Source organism: Pleurodeles waltl, chromosome 6 (genome assembly GCF_031143425.1).
Source record: "Pleurodeles waltl isolate 20211129_DDA chromosome 6, aPleWal1.hap1.20221129, whole genome shotgun sequence".
Classification (NCBI taxonomy): domain Eukaryota; kingdom Metazoa; phylum Chordata; class Amphibia; order Caudata; family Salamandridae; genus Pleurodeles; species Pleurodeles waltl.
Genome location: NC_090445.1, coordinates 1,671,409,500 through 1,671,434,915, shown reverse-complemented (window position 1 = coordinate 1,671,434,915; position 25,416 = coordinate 1,671,409,500). Strand labels below are relative to the sequence as shown.

Sequence of the window (25,416 nt, the reverse complement as noted above, 5' to 3'; positions counted from 1 at the left end):
ATCGAGACTCATCCACACTTATCTGAGGAGACCGGACCAGAAGTGACACGGGATTTCCAACTGTATAATCTAAATGTCTCCTTTGAGACAGCTGGAACCTGAACCACTGTACAGCTACGCTGGTGCATTAGCACAATGAGTCCCCCTAGGGACTTAGGGGGATAGGTGGAAGAGATGCTGACCAAAAAGGCCAAGAACAGCTGAAACCATGGAGAAAGTAAGAAGGGGGGGAAGAAATGGGACACCAGCGGCGAAGCAGTACTATCGAACCAATTTAAATCGCCAGCCTCTAACTTTGTAAGCACTTTTACCATATTTAGAGTTTGGATGAGGGATAGAGGAGCTTAGGACTACGGCCAAACGTTGATTACACCTGAGAAATACAAGTTTATATCATGGAATGTATACGATGTCAAAGAGGTATAAAGTCTTCTCCTATTTGCAGTGCTGAGGCGCACATGGGGCCATGCTCCAAGAAACACATATGACATTAACAGAGAGAAGGGCTATACAGAAACGCTGGAGAGGACAGGTCTCTTACACCACCTACTCAGCCTTCACCAGAAGAACCTTGATCTGGGGGAGAGCTGGGGTCCCGCTTCAACCAATATGGGCGGTACGTGGCGGTGACGGGTAGACTAGAAGGCCGTGATTTAGCTCTGGTCAGTGTTTACACGCCCAACATGGACCAGGTGCAATTTGAAAAACTCGCCAAAAGATTGGCCCCACTTCTAACACACAATAGTGTTGGGTGGAGATTTTAACTGCGTGGCGGAACCCGATATAGATTGTCCACATCCTCCACTCAAAGACTCCCCAATTACTAGGGAAGCATGACAGTTTACGACCTGGCAGGTGCAGTGGGGGCTTACAGATGCATGGAGAAGATCACACCCACACACTCAAAACTACTCATTCTTCACACTTGCATGACTTACATGTACGTCTGGACAACTTTCTCTGCACACCTGAGATATTCACAACCATTCATAATGCAGAATTCTTGGCCTGCACCATATCGGACCATAACCCCCTTATTAATGTCACTGGGATGGGGCCACCCCCCCTCCTAGTATTCCAACATGGAAACTAAAACCCGAATCTTTAGAAGACCCCTGTTACCGGGAGGCAGTGAGACATACTACCAATTACCTAACTGATAATGTGGGCACAGCTAGCAGCCCCTTATTTGAGTTGGACGCTTTCAAGGCAGTGCTGAGGTGGATGTGTATAGCAGAGTTGGTAGGGTAAGGCGTACACTGATTAAAGACATACTAGAGGTGGAAAATAAAGGAGGGAAAAAATAGGAGGAGGGAAAAAAAAAATTAGGCCAGAAAACCGATATCTCCAACAGAAAATACCTAATACTAGAGCTGAAAGATCGTAGCGAGCCATGTGGAAAAACTTCACTGCTTTGATTACAAGAATTACATTTCGAGGGCACACACGGAGAGATAAAGCGGGTGGAATGCATGGTTAAAATCACCTACCAAGAGGGACAATTATTAAGGCGATACATATATATGTGGGGTACATACTTTACAAGCAGAAAAGATTAACATATTTCTTGAAATATTATGAAGGGCTCTATAAAAACAAAAATTGCTCACTACTGGGAACTAGACCATCTGAGCCTATCTGGACCAAGTGCCACTCGTGGTGCTCCCTCAGGAAACCACTGAACAGCTGGGAGGAGATTTCACATTGATAGAGGTTAGAAGTGCCATCAAGGAATTAGCTAGGGGTAAGACACCGGGGGACAGATGGCTTCCCAATCAAATTTTATGCCACATATTCCGATCTATTGGCCCCACGACTGGTGGCCCTTTATGAAGCAGCTAGGGAACGAGGTACTTTGCCGGCCACAACCCTGGAAGCGCTGTAGTGCCCTTGTTAAAACTCAGCAAGAACCCAGATAAGTGTGGGGCATATAGACCGCTGTCTATGCTGAATCTGGACTATAAGATTCTCAGCTAAATTCTAGCAACGCAGCTTCCCACATATGGCGCATTTAGTGCACCCGGCTCAGGCGGGATTCGTCCCAGGAAGGAGCACGGCTGGTAACATCCATAGACTACTGGCGGTCCTGACAGACCCCCTCCTATGAAAAGGCGGAAATAGAAATCCTGGTATTAGATAGCGAAAAAGCCTTTGACCGCTTTGAACGGAGCTTCCTTAACGCCGTAATGACAAAAACGGGGCTGGGAGACGACTGACATGGGTGAAACTACTCTGATACTCCAGTAGCTAGGATTCGCACAGGCCAAACAATCTCAGACACGCAAGTCGTCGAGCGGGGTACTAGACAGGGATGCCCCTTATCCCCACAATTGTTTGCGATCGCCATGAAAACTTTAGGGGCCCTGGCTCGAAAGGGAGACTGAATTGGCAGAAGTCCCACCTCTTTCCCTCAACCCACGGGGGGAGGACACACCAGAATTAAAGATTATCAAGCAGTGCTGGATGTGCTATATATGTAAAACTAAGATCAAACCTTCTTACTCACCTGACTTCCTATTACTGTTCTTGCAGACTGACACATAAGGTTAGCTGGGAAGGATTAAACATTTGGAATACAGAGGGGGTAGTAACTGTCTGATCTCTTTAAAGAAGGAACTTTAATCCCTTTTGAAGCTCTCAGAGCAGAGTTTGATCCAGAGGGCATTTTCTGTTATATGGTTCGGTCACCGCAGTCATCCGTCAAAATTAGGAGGTGGGCTTTGCGGAGCCTACTGCGCAGGCCACTAGCACCCACCTGGCAGTATCGTTGGGAACTTCTAGAGCAGTCACAAATTTATACAATAGAATATGAGATGATTTGACCCTCCCCTTGGAGCAGCTGAAACTCCAGTGGGAGGAAGATCTGGGAGACCGCATACTAGATAACTCATGGAAAATTATATTGGTAAACCGCTCCTAAGGTCTCAAGAAAAACTAGATTTTAGTTGGTAAATGTCTTTATCTTACATAGAGCACACAACACCAGGGCAGATTGACAGGCATTTGAATACAACAGGGACGAAGTGCCCATGATGCGGACGCTGGCGGCAGAATTTATACACATGTTCTGGGATTGCCCACGACTGGGGACACAATGGGGAGTGGTGACCCATACGGTAGCGGACATCATAGATAAAGAAGTTCCTTGCACGCCGGCCATTGCCTACTGGGCTGATTCCCACACACCCCTAAAACAAAGGCAACTAGCAGATTCCAGTGCCTAGCCTACATTTTGGCCAAGAGGGAGATCACCATGAACTGGAAAAACCCACATGGTCTGACTGTAGCTAGATGGAACTAGAGAAGTGGTCAGTATGCGAGGGAGATGCTCTTCTTCCAGAGGCTAAGAGGAAGCTGAGACCTCTGGATATGGGAAGGGCATGGGAGGCCATAGTGGATTGCATGAAAGAACTGACCCAGAAGGCTGACCCTTCCCGGTCGACTCACAGAATTAAAGCCTTCCATACAATATTAATGACCAAGCCGGAGCTGCACACACCTCCCCCACTTAAGAGAAGTTTAGCCTCAGAAGACACCCTAATACACCACATCCCATATTCACCAGACTTGACTCCTGCGAAGGGAGGGGAGGAAGGGAATACTGGGATTAGTTAGGGTGTGTCGGTTTATGCCGATGTTTCGCGGGATGAGACCTTCAATTATAATAGGCAGACTAAAGAATATGCATTGAAAATTACTGTTGAATGTAAAGTAAACCTGCCAATACAAAAAGTGTGTACAAAAAAATTAAAAAGTATTTCACCAGTGGCTGAGAGTGCCTGGGCAGGGTAGCACTGTTTATTTAATAAAGAAAATATCAGACGAAGCAGGGACTGTCTCATTCTATGCTGTCATTCAGAGGGTGGGGGATGGGAAGCAGTTCTATTTTTAGCCATGTCTGGCCCAAAGCCCATGCCAGAGACCACAGATGCTTTGCACATCCACAGACTGCTCTCCAGTCCCAGAAAAGAAAGGATTCCGGCCCTAGTCTTCCCCCCCCCCCCCCCACCGTTTGAACATCTGTTCTCCACAAAGTCCACCAACATAGTACATATATAGTACACCCGGAAGTCATGACCAGCTTTTTCTACTAGATTGTAAACTACTTCAATTGTTTTTTTTTTTAAATACAAATAAAAGAGAACAGAACCAAGAGTCAGTGTTATTATAGATTGTACCCATCATAAAAAAAAAAAAAAAAAAAAAAAAAAAAAGGGGGGGTGGATGGAATGCCTCTATTAATCTCAGGCATTGGTAATTAGTCGGCTGCATCTCACCGTTATGTTGCACACCATGCCGTCCCTGTTTAGACCCACCCATGTGCCAATTAGTCTTGAATCCTGCTCCAATGGGAGCAGTCCGGCCCACAATGCCAGACCAATTTCGCCCCAATTAGGGCTCATCAATCAGGAATAGATTGCCCCTAGTGTCAGTGTACAAAGAACCCACATCTCAACCTACCCATCCCACTTCGGGCAACACAAGTATACAAAAAAAAGTGATGAGCAGAATCACAGATGAGCAGAATGCTAAAATTAGTCTAAGCCACTGCTAATCACTCAGGCCACATCCCAATCCATTGTTATTTTGCACACTAGGCCACCTCAATTTGGACCCAGCACGGCTGCTTGGGCTGGACCGTTTCATTGGTGCAGGGTCAAGATTGATTTACATATTGCTGGGTCCAGATTGTGGTAGCATGATTGAGATGCGACCCAGAGAAATTTCCAGTGAGATTAGTTCAAGCATGTTATTCATCTTGCTTTTGATTCCCCATAGACATAAAAAAAAAAAAAAAAAAAAAAAAAAAGGAACACACCCACACACAGCGTTTGGCACTGTAACTAGCAGGCGCCTAAGCTAGTGGGACCAGATTTTGAAAAACAAAAAAAGATAATTCATATAACAGAAGGACTAAGTTTTCATCAACGGGGACACAGAATGACACAGCTGGTCAGCACATTACTTTGTTGTCTGCGTTTCTCAGTGCTTAACTTGTCAATAAAAAGGTGCCGGTGCCCAAAGCCCTCCTCTTAAACATGCGGCTGCTGCAGTTAAATGTGCGAGCACGGAATACTGAGGCAGCGTAATCCTGTGGCCATTTCGGGCCTCTTCAATCCATATAAAGCCACTCTCTGCCCCTTCAGCTCACTCTTGCAGCTTTCTACTTTCTCCCTTTGTGACACTTTTTTGTTTTTCATTTCCTCCGTCCATCCCATATGTGTCTTTTGCTCGCAGCAAATGCTTTAGGCAAAAGAATAAGCCCCGGTCCTCAAAAATAAGTGCCGGTGCTCAGCACCGGGAACAACAAGCACAAATTAAGCACTGGCGTTTTTTTAAGTGAATAAATTAAGCGAAACTTTTAAACCCAGTAGCACGAGTGCTAAATTGCTTGTTAAGAGCCAACACCAAGTCCTGCCTTGGAACCCATAAAAACACTCCTCCCTCCGTTTTACGTTGCCCTTCGCCGAAATCCAGGACATGTGCTAAATGTGCTGAAGTCTGTCGGGACAGCAGGTGAAAGACAGTGTCCCGGCAAATCCTGATCACCTGGTCAGCCTAGTGCAAACGCAACTGGCTTTGACGTTTGCCCAGGACCACACAATTCGTTAAACTGAAGACAGGAGTATAACACAACCAGTAGCCCAAGTCTTTGGAAGTGAAAACCAGCACCCATCTAAAATTTGTTAACACCTTTATGGTCTTTAACAGTCTCATCCTGGGAGAACCACATTTCAGAGAACTTAGCGGCGGACACTGGGGACAAAGTGCTCGGGATCAAAAAATTGAATATTTGCCCGAAGTTGGGCTTCGAACCCAGAAGCTGCGAATGCGTAGGCGGGTTTTACCCAATAGGTTAATGATCTTATGGCTCGTTAAGCTCTTAGATCAAGATCACGCAATGCTTGGTGATATCATAGGGAGGAGTCAAGGTGGGGCCTGCATGCTGCAGAGTACCAGTGCAGTCAGGATGAAGCAGCCCTGCACACTGGACAGCGTCTTTACAAGTCACGGAATTAATAACTATAAATGCCAGTAAGAAAAATAAACCCGCCCTTCCAAAAGACGGAAACTCATTACAGAAAAAAAAAAAAAAAAAAAAAAAAAACACACTGCCTCCCTGCCCCCAACGTCCCCCCCCCCCCCCCCCACATAATATTAAAAAAATAAATAAATAAAAACCACACGGGGTGGGGTTGTTATTGAAGGTTTGGTTATTCTGCATACAATTGCAACCTTTACAAGGGAGTCTCGCCCTTCCATGCTACTTAGGGCCACATGTACTAACACATTTTCCCATAGACACAGAATGGGCAAAACTGTTTGGTACATCTGGCCCTCAGATCGGTAAATTGCGCAGCACTGTACTGGGCACAAATGACAGCTGTTATTTACAGCGCCTAGAAAACGCCTGAAGTGAGGTCTGATAAATCCGGCTTCACGTGTGGGCGCCTTGAATCATCTCAATGTGCGGCTCTTTTGCCTTGCCATGTACATAGTTTGAATGTAGTTTCTATAATGATCGCTTATTACTCTGAGCAGCGCTTACGCGGAAGCGCTATACAGAAGAAATAGAGTATTTCTATATAGCCACAGGGCAGCAAAGTGCTTCTCATCAACGTTTAGAAGAGATGCATCGTATTCCAAAAGATCTGACAGCACCAGGCTCGCGCGGACTCCCGCAATATTTTAAATCCAGTCAAAGCAAACTCGGTCTTTCATCCTTCCAGAGTCGGCGACTATGATAAAGACGGGGTACTAATATAATCTATATGCAGCGCTTGAAGGCGGCGGAGACGCTTTGTCCTACACAAGGGGCTCCCACCCCATCCTCGACTCTAAACTGTCCCCACGCCCACCGAACTACCCAAACCGGCCAAAGACTATCGCCTCGCCCCAAGGAAAATGCGACCCGAAGGTTCACACGTTCGATCCGACTACCCACCCGTGCGACGCAGCAGACCTCCGCCGAGCTGCTGTTGCCCATCCTGGCCGGGCGGACACGGTGCCACGCTGTCGGAAAAGGTTCTCTGGAAGTTACAACATCTGGCGACGAGGCTGCAAGCGTTCTTGCTCTGCGTGACTCACTCCCCTCCTCGCTCCCGGCGACGGTCCGGCAGCCGCAAACATCTGGATTTAGAGGGCTCCGCGGAACGTCACGAGAGGATCCGGAGGCAGAGATGGCGAGAGAGAAAAAAAACGGAAAAAAAAAAACACTGGTGCAACATTTCCTAGCAGACTGCACAAAGGGACTAGCATCACAGATGCTCGCATCCACCAGTCTCGATCCAGTGGATCGGCTATACGCCCGGGAGGTAAAAACTGGCAGCAGGCAGCGCATTGGTGAAATGAAATACACCAAAATGAGGGATCGAGAGTGCTTTTGCCGCCCGTAACTGCGACTTGTCAGGATTCACCATTAGAAAGAGAGGACAGCTCTGGGAAGTGGAGATTATCTGGGAAGTGGAGATCCTCTGTCCACTTCCCTCAATGGCCGTAGACCCAGAGGAGGGCAGATTAGCCGTGTAGGGCAGATCAGCTGTAAGCCTCTATCCACCCCGCTCTACCAGATCTTGGTCTCTTTCCAGGATGGAAGTGATGGCGGGAAAATCAAAACTACAAGTTCCAGGATGCCCCTACTGTTTAACGAGGGGGGGTCAGAAAGAGAGAAGATGCTCTCCTAAAACACCAAGCATGCACTTCGATTGGCTAATACATATCTAAGGGGTTATACATTTTAACTTTAGAAGGGAAATGGTACATAGGATGCTCAAGTCAAGATCTGCCTTCCTGAATGACACTTTTCACAGTTTTTTTGCTGCTTATAAGGGATGCAAATGATACTTGTTCAACTTGACAAAAGATGACAATTGTGTCCCTCAGGTCACAGATGCCAGCAGTGAGCGCTTAACTGAGACGCAGCTGCAGGGCCCAATTACTTTCCAGTTGGCGTGACCTCCACCATATTCTTATATAAGGTCCCAGCCCAGCTTCTCACCCTGTGTGGGTTTTGGGCCTATTAGTTGATCCTGAAGAGCATGGGCCGCGCCTATAGGTAAATTGACCTTCAATGCTCTTAATCTCCTGTCTTTTTACAGACAGTTTCAAATGCCTAGAGGCTGCTAAGCAAACAGTGAGTGCAAAATGAAAGCTATTTGTTTTATTACACAGCTCTAGGCAGCTATTGATGCAGCTTTAAAAATAAAATAAGCAGGGGCAAAGTCAATGGGTCTCACCTAAATCACCTTATGGCTTTGTCAACGTTTTAGCCCTGTTGCACAGCAGCGCTGTGCAGAAAGCACATAATTGACAGCCAGCAAACTCATGCACCCCTAAGGAGCGCTGCAAACAAAAGTAGCTCTGAAAGTGTGAGTAGTGGAAGGACACAAGTACTTGGGCCATGCTCCATGGGAGGGACAAACACACAAAGGTGAATTGAAGCTGACAAACGCCGACTAAAGAGAAGCAAGGAAATAAGATTGACAATAAAGCCAGCCATTGGTAAGCAATGGATGGGCTCCAAGCCTAGTCTAATCTAACAAAATGGCTCGAAACTAACACCACATACACAATCTCAAGGGGGAAAAAAAAAAAAAAAAAAAAAAAGTCTAAGGCGGATTAAATTGTTCTGTTGAAACCATACTCAAAGATTTTGGGCAAACTTAAGTCTTCATCCTTAATACCGAATAGGCTTGATGTGGGACTGAAAAATGACCCAGTTTTAAAGATCTTGCTGCAGATGTGTTAAAGTAGATATTCACTAAACCCCACCCATTCTCATCTCAATTCAGTTCAAGTTCTTATTGCTGTTATGTTGTGAACTGGGTTGATTCCCCATCATAACTTGTTAAGAAGCCACAGTGCAAGCAGGCGGTTTTCTGAGCATCAAATAAGGGCCATTTCCCCAGGTGATTTGGGGTTGGTTCTAGTATATCACTGCATATTGGGCCAGGTACATCCTGCCGCACTGGATCGAAGGGTACGGATGGGGTGAGCAGTTCAAGGTGTTTGGGGATGTATCAAGGAGGGGAGCGGCTCAGAAATCGAGCAGTAGGTTAAATGAGCGAATGCAGAGGCCAGTGCTTTCCTTATTAAAGGGAAAAAAAAAACTACTTGAATAACATTAAAACATAATACAGCATTCATTGAACAAAGAACTACCGGGAAGCACCCTACAGGGTCTATGGTGTTCACTAAATAGAGAAAAAGGAAGTAATAGAATCAGGCAAAGGATCACTATGGTAAAGTGTAACAGCTTTCCTGGATTCTGTGACCCTCAGGTCAGCTGACTTTGTAGAATATATATATATATATATACACATATATATATATATATATATATATATACATACACATATATACACACACATACACACACAATTTTTGTTATCTTTAAAAGCTGCACCAAAATCTGCTTCCATAATTAAGTCAACCTCAAGCTTTGGGGTTTACCCAATGTGGAAAGCACTCTGGATTTCAAAGCATGAATATGCAGCTCTTGTCTGCATGGGGAGAGCAGTCACGCCACAACCATCAGCTCATTCGGACAGCTCAGTCACACAGCAACAGGCTGGTGAAGACTGCAGTGGCTCAGTGTAGTCATTCTGGACAGAAGGTTCCACCACCTTTTCCGCCACACCGTGGTGGAGCTGGAGGGAGGCCCTTACGGCGCAGCACAGGTCCCCTTTCTGCCTCTGCAGAGATTGACCAAAGGAGCAACAGTGGTGGAACTTGGTCTTCGGCAGGGCTGGAAGGCCCCTTCTCAGGTGCACGCATGTCCGCTCTGGACATTCCCTTGACAATCTGCTTTTGCTGGGCCACTCAGCAATCAGGAACTGGAACCAAGTGGAAAAGGTCGTGTTTCCAGTTTATACATGACTTGTTGACAAGGGATGTGGATCCACCATCTACAGTTCAGGATCCAGTTTCAAGTGGTTGATTGTCACAGCATCCTTCTATAATGCAGATTCTTTGTGCAAGATGATGACTCTTACAGCAGGGAGTTATGAAGCTGGCTCCAAGCAGGAGTAGCCCTGGCATGTGGAGAACTAGTGTGAAGCCCTACAACTTGCAGACATCAGTTTTCCCTTAAGGACCACTCAAAGAATGACAAAAGGCTTGAGTGCTGCTTAGAAACTTCTCTCCCTCCAACAACTACACCTATTGACTCACCACCATTCACCCACCTTCAACAAAAGGGTAGTGCTGAGGAAGGACTAATCCACAAACCCTTGCTGAGTAGGTCACATAGAAATTCAAAACACAGCCCTCTTCATCCATATCTGCTTCAGTGTACGGAGCAACATCCTTTTGCTCAGAAGTGTAGGTAATACACTTTCACTGTTTAGAGCGACTGTATCACAACCATCACCTTGACTCATGTCACAACGTGGGGCAACATAAAAAAAATAGATCTATCCCTCTGGCTACAGCATACACACATTTTCAAACACTGAGCCTGCTACTAGCACTATATGCAAAACCCAGATGGGCATGCAGAGCGGGAAGTCATCTCAGCATCTTTGTTTGACATGTTCATGAAGCTTCATGCAAGCATGCTGGTAAGCTCGAAACAGATTAAACCAAAACTGTCCAAAAACTAATGGGTTATGTTGCCACCACTGCTCACTGTATGTCCCAGGGACAGACTGTATTCTTGTGCTAACTAGAGAGTGCACTTCCGATGTCCCCTCCTGAACACTCAGCCAGGCTCTGGGTCTCATGGCCAACTGTGTGCCTCAGCATGCATGCAGAATTTTGCATTTTCTGTGCCAAAAGAAGGTTAGGATACCAGATTCACTGCAGTGACGTAACTCGGGGGGGGGATGTAGCCTCTCCAGACTACATCCTCCTGGGAGATCTTAACTTCCACCTGGAAAACAACGACAACGCCAACACCGCATCACTGGCCACCAACCTCCTCAACCTCGGACTCCGGCAACTGGTCAACACTCCCACCCACATCGCCGGACACACACTCGACCCCCTCTTCACCTCAAGCAACCACATCTCTTTCAGCCACACCTCTGAACTCCACTGGACCGACCATCACTGCGTCCATTTTACCTTCAAGAAAAACACCGAACACCACCGCATCCCTCTACCGCCTCACCGCCGCTGGGGAAAAGTCACCGAAGACCAACTAACCAGCACCCTCGTCAAAAACCCAACACCCGACCCCACAGACCCGAGCGCCGCCGCCATCGACCTCCATCAATGGATCCTCGACTGCGCCAACACCTTAGCTCCACTCAAGAAACCCACCACCAACCAAGAAAAGAAAAAAACAGCCTGGTTCACAGACGAACTGACCACCTCCAAACCCACCTGCCAGAAACTCAAGAAGAAATGGATCCTCGAGCGCACACCCGACAACCTTGCTACCCTCAAGGACGCCAACCGTGATCACCACCAACGGATCCGACTCGCCAAGCGCGCCCACTTCACAGAACGCCTCAACAACAACGCCCACGACTGCAAAGAACTCTTCGGCATCGTGAAGGAACTCTCCAACCCCAACGCCAACATCAACGACGTCCCTCCCTCCCAGAAACTCTGCGACGACCTCTCCACCTTCTTCCACCAGAAAATCACAGCCATCCACGACAGCTTCAACACCACACCTCCGCCAGACCCCACCCCCGACGACTCCTCCCACGCCTACCGCCTCACCGCCTGGACCCAAGTAGACGACGCCGAAACCCTAACAACCATGAATTCCATCCACTCAGGCTCTCCCACGGACCCGTGCCCACATCACATATTCAACAAAGCCGACGCCACTATCGCCCCCAAACTCCGCAAGATCATCAACCTCTCCTTCAACACCGCCACCTTCCCGGACAGCTGGAAGCATGCAGAAATCCAACCCCTCCTCAAGAAACCCAAGGCTGACCCCAACGATCTCAAAAACTTCCGACCGATCTCTCTCCTCCCTTTTCCAGCGAAAGTCATCGAGAAGATCGTCAACGCACAGCTCACCCACTTCCTAGAAGACAACTCCATCCTAGACCCCTCTCAATCTGGATTCAGACAAAACCACAGCACTGAGACCGCACTCCTCGCCGTCACAGATGACATCAGACAACAAATGGACAACGGCGAAACCTATCAGCCGCTTTCGACACAGTCTGCCACCGCACCCTACTAACCCGTCTCCACGAAGCCGGCATCCAAGACAAAGCCCTCAACTGGATCTCATCCTTCCTCTCAGACAGAACCCAGAGAGTCCGACTCTCCCCCTTCCGCTCCAAAGCCACCAACCTCATCTGCGGCGTCCCCCAAGGCTCCTCTCTTAGCCCAACGTTGTTCAATGTCTACATGGCCCCCCTCGCACAACTGGCCCGTCAACACAACCTCAGCATCATCTCCTACGCCAACGACACCCAGCTCGTCCTCTCCCTGACCAAAGATCCGCTCACCGCCAAAACCAACCTCCACGAGGGACTGAAATCCATCGCCGAGTGGATGAACAACAGCCGCCTGAAGCTCAACTCCGACAAGACGGAAGTCCTCATCCTCGGACGCACCCCCTCGGCCTGGAATGACTCCTGGTGGCCCACAGCCCTCAGACCCCCACCCAACCCAGCCAGCCACGCAAGAAACCTCGGCTTCATCCTCGACTCCGCTCTCACCATGTCCAAACAGGTCAACGCCGTCTCCTCTTCCTGTTTCAACACCCTCCGCATGCTCCGCAGAATCTTCAAGTGGATTCCAACAGAAACCAGAAAGACGGTGACTCAAGCCCTCGTCAGTAGCAGACTTGACTACGGCAACGCACTCTACACAGGCATCCCAACGAAAGACATCAAACGACTCCAGCGCATCCAGAACGCATCCGCCCGCCTGATCCTCGACATAACCCGCCGATGTCACATCTCCCCCCACCTGAAGGACCTCCACTGGCTCCCCGTGGAAAAAAGGATCACCTTCAAACTCCTCACCCACGCTCACAAGGCTCTACACAACACCGGACCCACCTACCTCAACACCAGACTCAACTTCTACGTCCCCACACGTCAACTCCGCTCTGCCAACCTCGCCCTCGCCATCGTCCCCCGAATCCAGCGCAAGACCTCTGGCGGCAGATCCTTCTCCTTCCTCGCCGCCAAGACCTGGAACTCTCTCCCCACCTCACTACACCAGACCCAGGACCTCCTCACCTTCAGGAGACTCCTCAAGACTTGGCTCTTCGAACGCTAGCAGCATCCCCCCCCCCCCCAGCGCCTCGAAACCCTGACGGGTACATAGTGCGCTTTATAAATTCTCTGATTGATTGATGTGCCCACCCATTTACAATGCATGACTTGCTCCATGATTTAATAAACTGGTGACCATTACCACTAACTGCTGGGTAAAATGGTGTATATAAATATCTAGCTGCATACACTCGTGGTCACATTATAGAATTACTTTTTAAACAGTCTTGGCTTCAGCACAATACCTTCTGTATGTTTGGAGAAGTTTGCTAGTCAAAGAAGGAATGCATCATTAAACTGCTAATATAAAAACAGAAATTTAGATGGTGATTAAATTGAAAGAAAGCAAAAAGTGAAATAAAAAATAAAATAATAAAGTCACAAATAAAAAAAAAGGCAAAAACATGTGGCCCTCGGCATCCTGTCCCCATTGTAATGCTCCTCAGTAACTGAAGAGAAGTCTCAAGTTCACACCGTAACACTGCACACGCCTTCTATGCAGGAATGGACATGCATTACATACATGCACCCTTTCCCTCCACATTGAGGCACACACAGTATCATAACTCAGTTTAATCAGTGAAAAGGTACACAAGGGGGGCGGGGGGGGGGGGGGGTCACAGTTTCCATCAAAAGCAGTGCCAGAAACTGGGGAACCTAATGAAATGCCAGTCTCAGCTTTAACTCCCGAATTGGGGTTTGGTCTGCCTTCTACCAACTCACGTGCTGAAGACCACTCGCTTTCATACCCAAGACTCTCCACGCCACTGCAGTATGCCCTCTCGGACTGTAGACTACTGCAACACTACACCGGCTTCCAAAACCCTAAGCCTACATCTTGTCCACCACCTTCATAAAGTACAGTGCACCAATCGCAAGGTGAGGAGCGTCCTTTGGTAATCGCTGGATGACAGGTTCCAAAACCACCTGCCTGACATTCAAATGCCTCGAGGGCTCTAAACCCCGAGACTTTCGAAACAAAATAAGTCAAAAACGGTTTTTAGGGCCCTACAATCAAACCGGCAAAACCTGATGTAAACCTGCTCCTCACTTCAAGGTCTTGGTTCTTCCCGTGATGCAGTGAGGACTAGACAAATCTGTGCAAATTATTACACATATATTTGCCCTTCTCTCTCTTAATTGGGCACTGGTAGATTTCCACAAACCCCAGCCCCCTCCCTCCAATGATGTACACAGAGCATCTATGCACAAGTCTTGGGCATACAGCTGCACGCAGAGGCTGAGCACGTCTTAAGGACGTGCACCGTGGCTATACATTAACCTTACAGTGGAACATAAACCATCAACAAGCCGCCGAATGATGCACACAACTATACGTAAGTGTACCTTAAAACAAATGCACACAAAGTTGTCTTGCACATCCTACAGCACAGACAGTGGATCGCACAGAAGCCACTTTTATGACTGCACAGCAGCTACCCACATCTCTTCTGCTAAGGAGCATAGCGTCACTATGCACGTTTCCTGCTGATCACCACAGGAACGCTGCACGTCCCATAGTGAGAACCACATAGTAACAATCAGGCGTGGCCCGTCCTTTAGGGCGGAGGGGACACGCCCCCCCACCTTTTGCCCCTCATGAAGAGTGTCTGTCAGGCTGAACAAAGGTCAGCCTTTGAGACACTCTTCATGTTCAGGTCAGGGAGCCAGGAGCAAACATGCGCGATTTGTGCAGACTCCTGGCTGCCTGAGATGAACTTTGCTGGGCTGAGGTCACAGCTCCTATGGGCGTGACCTCCTCAGCTCAGCAAAGGTGCCTCGAGGCCCTCCCCTGGGTGACGAGGAAAGCGTCACCCATTGACTTTGACCTGGGCACTTCAGGTTTAAGCCCTGTAGTGCACAGGGCGAGTGTCAATCAGAGACACTTTGTCAGAGTGGGGTGGGGTCAGCAGTCTTACTGACCCCGTCCCACTCTGACAAGGCTGGGACTGCTGCCTTCCCTCACTGGCTGACCTAAGGTCAGCCAGTCAGGGAAGGCAGCAGTCCCAACCATCCTGGGACCTCGAGGCTGAAGGTAAGTGTGTCTGATCTTTTAAAATGAATGTTTAGTGCGTGCATGTTTGAATGTTATGAGTGTTGTTAATGGGTGGGTGTGGGTTTCCCACCCGCCCCCCGCAAGCTGCCGGCTGTCACTGGTAACCACGCATAAATCTTCCACTAATACTCAAACACTGTGCATTCAAGAGATAACCTGCTGAATGCACCACAGGAGACTGCTCGAGTACCAACCTCGCTGCCAGCTTGCACCCTGGGTTTCTGGCAAAAAAAAAGTATATACAGGGATCTGTCGATGCAATCAAGGCACTGGGCACACGTGACCCACTGCAAGTGATAAATAGCCGTGGATGGGTGGACCGAGCCGCCCGCACGGTCAAGGTCTGACGTGGGCTGTTGTAATTGTGTCCATTGCTCAGGGACCAGAGGTCGGGACAGTGTAGAGTTGCTGTTCTAACTCCTCTTACTCGTCTTGACAACACAGTGAAGGTCACTACTGTGGAGTCGCAATCCGGTGGAGGTCGATAATTAAAACTAGATATTAACACATACAACGCACTGGGCTGTAACAAGTGTTAAGTCGTTTGAAATCTTTTTCCAAAATTACGCAGCGCCCAGCCAAGCTACAACTGTGCCGAAGGAGTCACTGCAATGTGGGATGTATAAAAACGTGCCTCGTGCAGTGGGCGCGCCACACACTTGGCCACCTCTCAAAGCCAACAGATAGTTACATTGTGCGGATTTATGAACTTTGGACTCGCAGTGGTACCGGTGAAGACCAGTGGCCTACAGGCAACTCCATTTAAAGCACACAAGATACTTTTAACTTTCTTCAATCGTATTGCATTTAATGTGCAGAGGAGCGTGAAAGGGGGTGGGTGATGTGGGTTCAACTGGAAGGTATAGCTATTTGGAGACATATATAACCCAGTAGGGGATATCAGGTGCCACCAACTTACTCCAACGTAGAGACACCAATGCCCCCCGCCCCTCCCCTTTAGTATAACCGGGCAGTGGCGTAGCGTGGGTTGTCAGCACCCGGGGCAAGGCAAGTAATTTGCGCGTCCTAACCCGTGGATTTTCCCGGGGCAAGTAATTTGCGCCCCCTAACCCGTGGATTTTAGCACTCGAGTCCCCCCCCACCCCCCCAGATGTTGCGCCCGGCCCCCCCCTGCACCCCCCACGCTACGCCACTGTAACCGGGTGGGCACAAAACAAATGAACACTTTCCTGGTTAGTCAATTACACGATTCCCGATGCACATTACAGCCCAGATGTCTTCTTTGCAGACAGCCAGTCTGCAGGCTTTGCTGGGAAACAGCTGGTCTCATTATCTGTGCTTCTGCTGATCTGAAGGCTGCTAACAGGACCGGAAGAGAGCTCCATGCCGAGTCACAGGGCACTTTGGCAATCAGTGCTGCTCTAAGAGATGGAGGCGCCCCACTGATGCGGACACCAAGTGCCTAGTGGCCCTGTGTGCAGGCTAGGTTGCCCTACCAGTTTGTCTTTCATTTTTTTAAATATATATTCCCTGGTGTCTACTGATCCTTCTTGCCCCTGCCAGAGGGGCATAATAGGAATAAATACCCCATATCCTTCTCCGAGGGTCAGAAGGACTGAAAATATTGGGAGGGTTGCAGTAGCATAGGTCTCCGGTCAAAAAACAAATTAAAAAAAATAAAAATTATATATACATACATACATACATACATACACACATATACACATATATATATATACACATACATACATATACACACTCCCGGCGATCACTTTCGACTGTTACTGCCTGGCACATTGTAGTTTCTCAGTTTTCCATTAATGCCTCCCTTAGGCACAATTCCCTGCAAGCACAAGCAAGGGGGTGTTTTGATCCTCCGGGGGTGCAGCTTAATCAGTGATACTGGAGGGGGTGAAACCGATTTCCCCCCAACTATCACCGCAATTGACATTGTAAAATTGATGATAACAGTATTACACTCTCTCTCCCCCGCCCCCCCACACCTCCCCCACCCCTCCCCACCCCCGCCAACCTCCCCTAGCCTGAGCGGAAGAGTCTATGCTCCGAACCAGGATGGGTGTATCAGGAGACGCCAAAGCAGCTCACAACAGTTGCTGCTTCAGTGCTGGAAGCATCATGACCTCAACGTCCATAGCGCCCAGTTACAGCTCTATAGGCATGGAGGTTACATCCATAGCGCCTAGTTACAGCTCTATGGAACAGGAGGTCACGTCCATAGCAACCCAAGGGGTTAACCCAGATGTCCCAACTCCCACAAACCCCGCCCTTTCTGCAAAAGGCACTTCAAGTAACCAGTCCATATTTTCTTAAAAGTGTACACGCAGGAAACTCGAGAGTTAATACTGCTGCAAGAATTCCCTCAGGATTTAAGGAATTTCGCAACGGAATAAGTCTGCTTCTCGTGTGACAGTGAAGGCGGGAACAGATTGTAATCATCCACAGCACTTGAGCGTTTCCTGTGCGGGTGAATTCCAGTCCCTGCATAAATGTCAGTTGTAAGCAGCAGTTCTGCTAATAATACAATAAAAAAAAAAAAAAACTATTACAATTTTAGAACTTAATCTTTCACCGCTGATGTTAAATAATTTTCCTTTCCACCAGTTACAAGTTCCTCCAATGCCTTTTGGAAATGAAAGCAGAGTAGCCTCAGTTTGTCTAAAGTAATTCATGGGAGAAAAGGGTGGGGTACAGAGGCTTTGCAGCAATGGCAGACAAGCTAACACCCCCTTTTCTAGCGAGACTCCCCTAATCTTTTAAGCCAATGATTGCCTCAGCGTTATCCCGCCTAAAATCCCCCCCATTTCAATGTAAATCGATGGAGAAATTCGACTAATCTTATTTTTCAAAATTTCCCTCTGCCCTGCTTCCAGATGTTGGCATGCATGAGCAATGACGCAGGAGGCGGTTTGGCAACCGGGCCCAGGGATAGCAGAGCCCTCTGCACCCCAATAAAGCATTTTTTTGTCCTTTTAAACACTAGGAGGAGCTCAAGGGGGCACCTTTCATGGTTGCACCAGGGATCATGGCTACCTTTCTACAAACCTTGTGGGGAGGATGGCTAAAATGGGCACGGCCTCATGAGCTTTAAGAAGCCTAAACAAGGGGAGAGGCCTAATAAATGTGAAATATAACATTCATAAATGAAGTATTTCTAGACAAAAGCTAACCTAAATCTTCAGGATAATATATTTCTCTCTCCAGGTCTGCATCAGATTTATCTCAGGGTATAAGCAATCAATCACTTGACATGGTAAATTTAGAAGTACCAATAATTTGATTATTCAAATAGAATGAAATGGGGATTAGGTCCTGGAAGACCACAGCTAAGCAATATCCACCATACAGCTTCGCCACCAGACTTGCGCGGTGGCATTGCAGCACTAGTTCAGCGACAGATAAGCACATTTTTCCCCCCCTTCAGCTGGCAAGCGATCAATAGATGGCCCAATAGGTTCAAAAGCCCACTTTTGTCCATGAAGCCCAGATGGAACTTTCAGGATCACCACTAACTAACTATACTAATTATTTGAAGGGTGAACATGAGTCACTTCTGGATATCCTGAGAATTCGTGTGGATCCAGAGTAGACCTCCCCATCTAGGACTGCAAAGAAACAGAACATAATGGTTTATGGATTGAAAACCTGAACTGGATGATGGTGGTCACAACTTGGCCATTTATGACCATCCTAATTAAGACATTGACACAGCACGACCCAGACCTCAAGAGTAATGTAAGCAGTATGATATGAGGGGAACAGAAAAAAAATATACTATACATTGGCAAAGAACGGGTGTATCACAGACAGAGTGTTAAAGATATTCTAGAACACATCATTGGAGCATCTGGTTAGTAAAGTGAGTATAAACTCAGGAGATCTCGTTAAGAAGAATACATTGGTGGAAAAACAACCCCTTGAGGTTTAGGTAGGCGCATTTATACTGTGCTCAACATCAATATGGCCGTCACACAGCACAGCTGCCACACCGCCAATGACACACAGCTAGCAAACAACGTCACCCACGCCAGGAGGAACTCGCTGTGATTGGCTGCCAGTCCCAGGCCCTCTGGCCTGCGGCTAGCACTCGTTATGAATACGCTGAACCAGCTCACCATCCTTGAGCCACAAAACAAAGTGAAAACAGCCCAAAAATACCCAAAGCGGTCTGCTGCCAAGAATTATACCAGACAAATAACTCCTAATAGAAACTCGCACCTACACCTGCTAGGACTGCCGTTAGCACAATAAATTAATCCAGTCTTATAAATGGTGGGGAACGAAGAGGGCTATAATTTGCCAGCCAATAGGTTTGTACAGGGAGCTATGCAATGACATATTTTGGGGTCTATTTAGGTCACAGCCTACCAGACAGGTAAGCAGTCTGGTTGCATAAACATATTGGCGATGTGCTGAAATCTTCCCTGGGAATGAATTCCACTCATTGCCTCCCATTGGCTTTGTGTTTCAAACTCACATTTGCTTGCTTGATTTGTCTGGTCTTTGCCCCTCCTATGGAGCATAACCTGACTACTACCTCTCTGAACGTCTTATTCGTCCACAAGTGCTCGCCTTCTGGAAAACTATTTTCGTTTCACTGAGGCATTCTACAAGAGTATATGGAATTTTACTTTTCTCCCTTTTATGCTCGTTCAAGAAGCAGTAAATGTGCTGTATTTCTTTGAAAATAAATTTTACCTCCTTTCTTTCTGCTTGACTAATTCTACTTATATCTGCCACTACCAATTCATAAATCTTGTATGCCTGTGAACTAGGTCCTGTCCTAGAACTTGTTTATTTTGGCCAGTGATCTTCACCGATTCCATAGACACTGATAGTTGGGTGGGGGGCACAAATAAACAGACCTCTAAAATTAGTTTTTATCTGGTCACGTTTGCTGTGGATGCAAAGTCCGAGTAAAAGTGTTAGGCTCTGGCTTCTGAGAGAGCTTGTGTTTACTTTTCTTTCGCTGACTGCAAAGTGAGAGGATTTATCTACCAATCTTACTGGGTGCTGAGGGTTTGAAAGGAAAGGCTTTAAGTATGATATTGTTTTACACATTTCAGAATATATCAGGAAAGCTCAAATTATCCCATTATCTTTGCGATTTTGAAGTGTGGTGGAAATAAATATATTGATATGATCAAAACAAATCAATACACTAGGTGATGCCGATTTCCACACATCTGTGCGCTGTATTAGTTAATCAGTAAAACGGTATGTCAGTGCAAATTGCAATGGTCATTTCAATTGAAAATGTGTTGTCTAAAGGCTGCGCACTACCACATCATGCGTACTCCACTCCATCACCTTTTAGCCACATTGATGCAGAACCCGGCTAATACCACATCATGCGTACTCCACTCCATTACCTTTTAGCCACATTGATGCAGAACCCGGCTAATACCACACCATAGATATTCCACTCCATTAGCTTTTAGCCACACTAATGTACAACCTGGCTAAAACGACATTGGCAAAGCCAATAGCTTTTGCATAGGTGAGACCTTTTGGCTTTGCCAATGCTCGTTTCACATGGAACCACAACCGAAATCCCCCCGTTCCAGTGTGTCCTTCAACAACCTATAACCCCTTTCGTGTCATCATACAGCCCAACCAGCTTCCGCCTGATGAAGACACCCACCACCTGCGACACGAGCCCCACCTCACTACCAATGTGTCATCACATAGCCAATGATAAGCAATGGGCTGACTCAAAGCACACTCTACGGATTAGTATAGGGCACAAAAGGAATCAAACAGCTAAAAGGAGTGTTTAAGCAGAACCTAATAAAGAGTAAGCCGTAGTTTACTTTAGAAAGCTCCATGTAGTAAACTTCTTACTGTGCTTCACCTATACAACTATGATTTCAACACTGAGGTTTCTGTTTAGAAAGCATTACAATACTGTAATTCGGCGGTTCCCAACCTGTAGTCCGGGGACCCCTAGGGGGGTCCGCGAAGCCTCCTCAGGGGTCCGCGACTGCTTAGAAAATTAAATATTAACAGATTAGGCCCCCAGCTTTCAGCAATGACTCAGTGGGGGGGGATACCCAGAATCCAATAAAGATTCAGTGGAGGTCCCTGGGCTCCACGAATGATACAGTGGTGGTCCACAAAAGCCTAGGGGCTGGGCACCACTGCTGTAATTTATTCCAAATGATTTAACAACAAACGCTACAACACCCAAAAGATTTTATATCATTAACTACTGAAACGCTAAAATGGCACTGTAGGTCAGACCCATCAGGTGACGTTAAGTGCAGTTGATGTGTTACAAAGTGAGGAACATCACCAGTACTCTGGTCTTGAGTTTACGATATTCATCTAGTCCTTGGGGGTCAGTCTGCAATGCTTTGCATTCTGGTATCTGAAGTTCTAGTGCTTGAAACTCACACCTGGCAAAGGACAATCTAAACTATGAGGAGGGAGAATTTGGAGAATGTTGCATTAGACATAAGTTGCCCTTTTCCAGTAGGGATCTCTGCAATGGGGAAAGCAGACTACACACACTAGAAGGCAGATGAAAAAGCAACACTCCTTATAGCACAACCAACACACGATAACCCGAGATCTGTACCTAATGTGTGCATCTGACGGTGGTCAGGTATTTGCCTGGAACAAGTAGGTTCAGTAGGGTCCATCCATGCCCAAAAAACAAGAACAGCCATGTAACAAACATCTAAATACAGAAATTCTAAATGCAATATTTACATTTTTAGTTATTAGCCAGAACATACGACATGGATATAGCCCTTTTAAACCCAGGACTGGCATTTTAGGTCTATGATGTATAGAACATGGACTTTAAATTCAGTTCATTATCCCCCCATTTTTTTTTTAAAAAAATGGGACCAAGCCCAGAATGCCAAAAATGTTATGCCGATCATTACCAACGCTCGAACATAGACCTATAAATTGTCCCGTCTCAACTGTAAATAGCTTGCCCAGTCCCGCTTTTTCATCACACTCTGCTACTTTAAGTCCTTGGTTCATAATGACGAAGTAAAGAATAATGGAAGAAGAAAAAAAACAAAAAAACAAAAATATATATATATTTTACCTATAGGAGGTTAAGGATTGAAAGTAAAAAAAAATACTGATAGTTGTATGTATTTTTCAGATGTAATAGCCCCATGTGCAATGGGATGGAAGCACTTCCTGGAAGGAAGAGAGATACAGCAACCGTGAGGTGAGAAGTGATACTCATCTAGGTGGATCTAAAGTGTAAAATAAGTGTCGTGCAGACACTGATGCTGTCAAGCCAGTCCTAAAAACAAGCATTTGCAAAGCAATTGCTCTGACATTTGCTCCAGTTAGAGCTATTGGCGTTTTCAATTCCTAACTGGACTTTTCTTGCCACATAAATTAAAAATGAAAAGTAAAACATTAGTTGACATAAGCGAGCCAATTCAAGGTGCCATGGCCGCCACGAGCACAAAGGAGAGAGACAAAAGAAAAGTTCGCTCGCAGTCAAGCAAATCGGCAATCGTCCAGTTATCCATGTAACAGGGTCAGCCTCCAAAGCGGTAACAAAACCTCCTCAAGGAGGGAGGAGCGTAAGGCATTTACCAATGATAAAGGATTTTTGAACGGCAAGTCCACGAACGAGTTAAAGTGATGGGTGGGAGGGGGTAAAAGCCACAATACTTACAACAGGTCAAAACGCTTTGCTCTCGACCCAACGAGGCAGTCGGGCAGGATGCTTGCAGAAGTCACAACAATTAGTATGTATTTGTGTAATGTTCTACTGCAGGCTAAACCTTTATTAGACCAATTGGGGCATTTTTAAAGTACAACATAAACAAAGTGGTTGCAGGGATCTGGTAAGTACTAAGCAAGTGGCACCATCTAGAGTATAAGTGTCCTAACAGGAAGAGCGGATCTAGAGTGGACAGAAACTGGATGGTAGCCAACCCAACAGCAGGACCCTCAACCCTCTGGTGTAGCCAAGGCATGTGAGGAGACAGGTTTGCAGCTGTTCACCAACCTACCCCCAAAGGATGCAGGCACCACCTCTCAGGCGCTCCATGTCCCACTGCAACCGAGTCCTGTACTTCCCCTCTACAGCGCAATGAATTCTGGAACTTTGAGTCCAATTAAACGTGAACCAAACAAGCCATTCCCACAACGCACATGTGCCATATGGAACTACGGTGTTCTGGTGCAAGTTATACACCGGCAGTCACTTGAGTCATAATGAATAATACCGTGGAAAGGCAGGCTCGAAGGGAACCCGGTCTGGGGGATCAAGCACAGAGGTTGGATGGAGGAATCAGATTTAGCCATTTTGCATTTTGTATTACTCTATAAAGCATTTGTCTTTATCGGGAGAGGGCTCAAAGCCTGGTAGCTCTCTACCGATCTCCTAAGATGGCCCCACTTAGACGCACTGATAACTGGATTCTTCAAATTGCGATCCAGGCCACATAATGAGAAAAAAAAATAGATAACTAAGAATGGCGCGAAGAAACGTGGTATAATAATAATAATAATATAGAAACATTAAACACTCATTGAAAAAAACACCTAAAATAAACTTGGTTTTCACTACATACACCTCAAATCAACAGGAACGTCAAAATGCGAACATTATTGGTACAAACTTTAAACAACAATCAAATCATTTATTCAAAACTGATTTCATGACAAAGTAAGACCCCACACAAAATGTTTCAGTTCCAGAACTGCATCGGAGAAGCCCAGCTCCGAACTAATAAAGTTACAGAAAGTTTTCTAATTAATTACAGCAACAAAATGGAAGGTAGAGTCAGACACATATTTTAAGAAGAAAATAACCGGAATAACCCCGCCGCCAGGGACACACTGCTAAGGAACACACTAGTTGCAGCTGGTGACCAATCCAGAGCCAGACTGTGGGACATATGAGACTGACGTCACATTTAACACGCTCCCGAAGAAGGCGGGAGATGGCAGATTAAACAACCTCTTACCGGTTTCTTCAGCTGGAAGCAGCCAGAGGACAGACCCATCACCCTCACTGCCAGGAAATCAAAAGAAGAGAAAAGTTCAACTCTGTCATTTAGACAGCACAGGAAGGAGGTTCGATTTCCTGCACCTGTGAATCTTTGCAAAGCATGCTGGGCTGCTGCCTTAAAAGGGCTGGGCCAATCATGAAACAGCAGTCCGGATCCATAACATAGTTTGCCAACAACAGAATACCGCTTTTAGGCTACATAAGTTTTTGCAAGAATCTGCAAGCTTTCTTTCAGGAAAGACGTCTTTAGCATATTACTTGTATTTACACTTTAAATTAGGAAAGCAAAATTAGAAATACTATTATGCAAAGTGAAAAGAAGCCGAGTTTAAATGCTTATCTGACAGGTCGCAAGTGTAGAGATTTCTGGGCCCCTTTGGTACTGTAGGCCACAAAGTATCCGAAACTGGCAAGAGGGGTTCGTCTCAGAGCTATTGGGTTTTCCAGTTCTGTGCACGAATAACATATCCAGTCCAGGCTTTACTTTTTTTTTTTTTAAAGAATTTGCTTTCTGGAACTTGTAGTTCTCCAGACAGCAATACAGAAGCAGGACTACAAGCCCCAGAATGCAAGACAAATCTTAGCATGGACGAAGTATTTACCTACGGCTCTTGGAAACTTGAAAGCTCTGTCATCCAGTCCGCAGTTTCCCTTTGCCTTCTACTACGTGTGCCCTGCATTTAGGTTAAAAAACACAAAAGTAGCAGAATTCAAAGCTATATACAGGCTTGCTCTACTCCCACGTGACACAGGGCAGTTTAAGGCGTCCGCTGGTCCCTTGAATGGCGTTTTCTTCATAATGTTGTCATTAAATCTGTAATTTCAGTTTTCCTTCTGTGGATGTCGAGAAGTGAGCCATGAGGTCTCCATCTGTTCCAAATCAGGCGTGAACAGGCCATGCTGTACTCTTTAGTTTTTATTTGCACACTTCCTATCTTCCAAGAAGTCCCATGTTATGTGTAAAATTCCTTCAACTGCTGACTTGGCATCCAGTAACACTTCGCATGCTTGGATGTATCAACTCAACCCGATCCTGGCATTTCCGAAGCGATGGCTAGAAGCAGAGCTCTCAAGTTTCCGAGGTCCATTCCCGGGTAGGTCATCCAATTCAGTTTTTTTTTAACAAGCTGGGACTTAGTTCTAATTTTTAATGGCCTAAAAGGGATTCCAGAATGTGAAGAAAA

General features: G+C 46.6%; 1 protein-coding gene across 1 annotated transcript in view; it reads right to left on the bottom strand.

Moving 5' to 3' along the window:
- Window positions 1–24,307, bottom strand: part of GSN (gelsolin) — a 148,822-nt gene extending 124,515 nt beyond the window's left edge. The window contains 1 exon segment of the mRNA XM_069241661.1: window positions 24,189–24,307. Within this exon segment, the coding sequence (XP_069097762.1) occupies window positions 24,189–24,227 (39 nt within the window). The 5' untranslated portion in view covers window positions 24,228–24,307.
- Window positions 24,308–25,416: the final 1,109 nt, after the last annotated feature.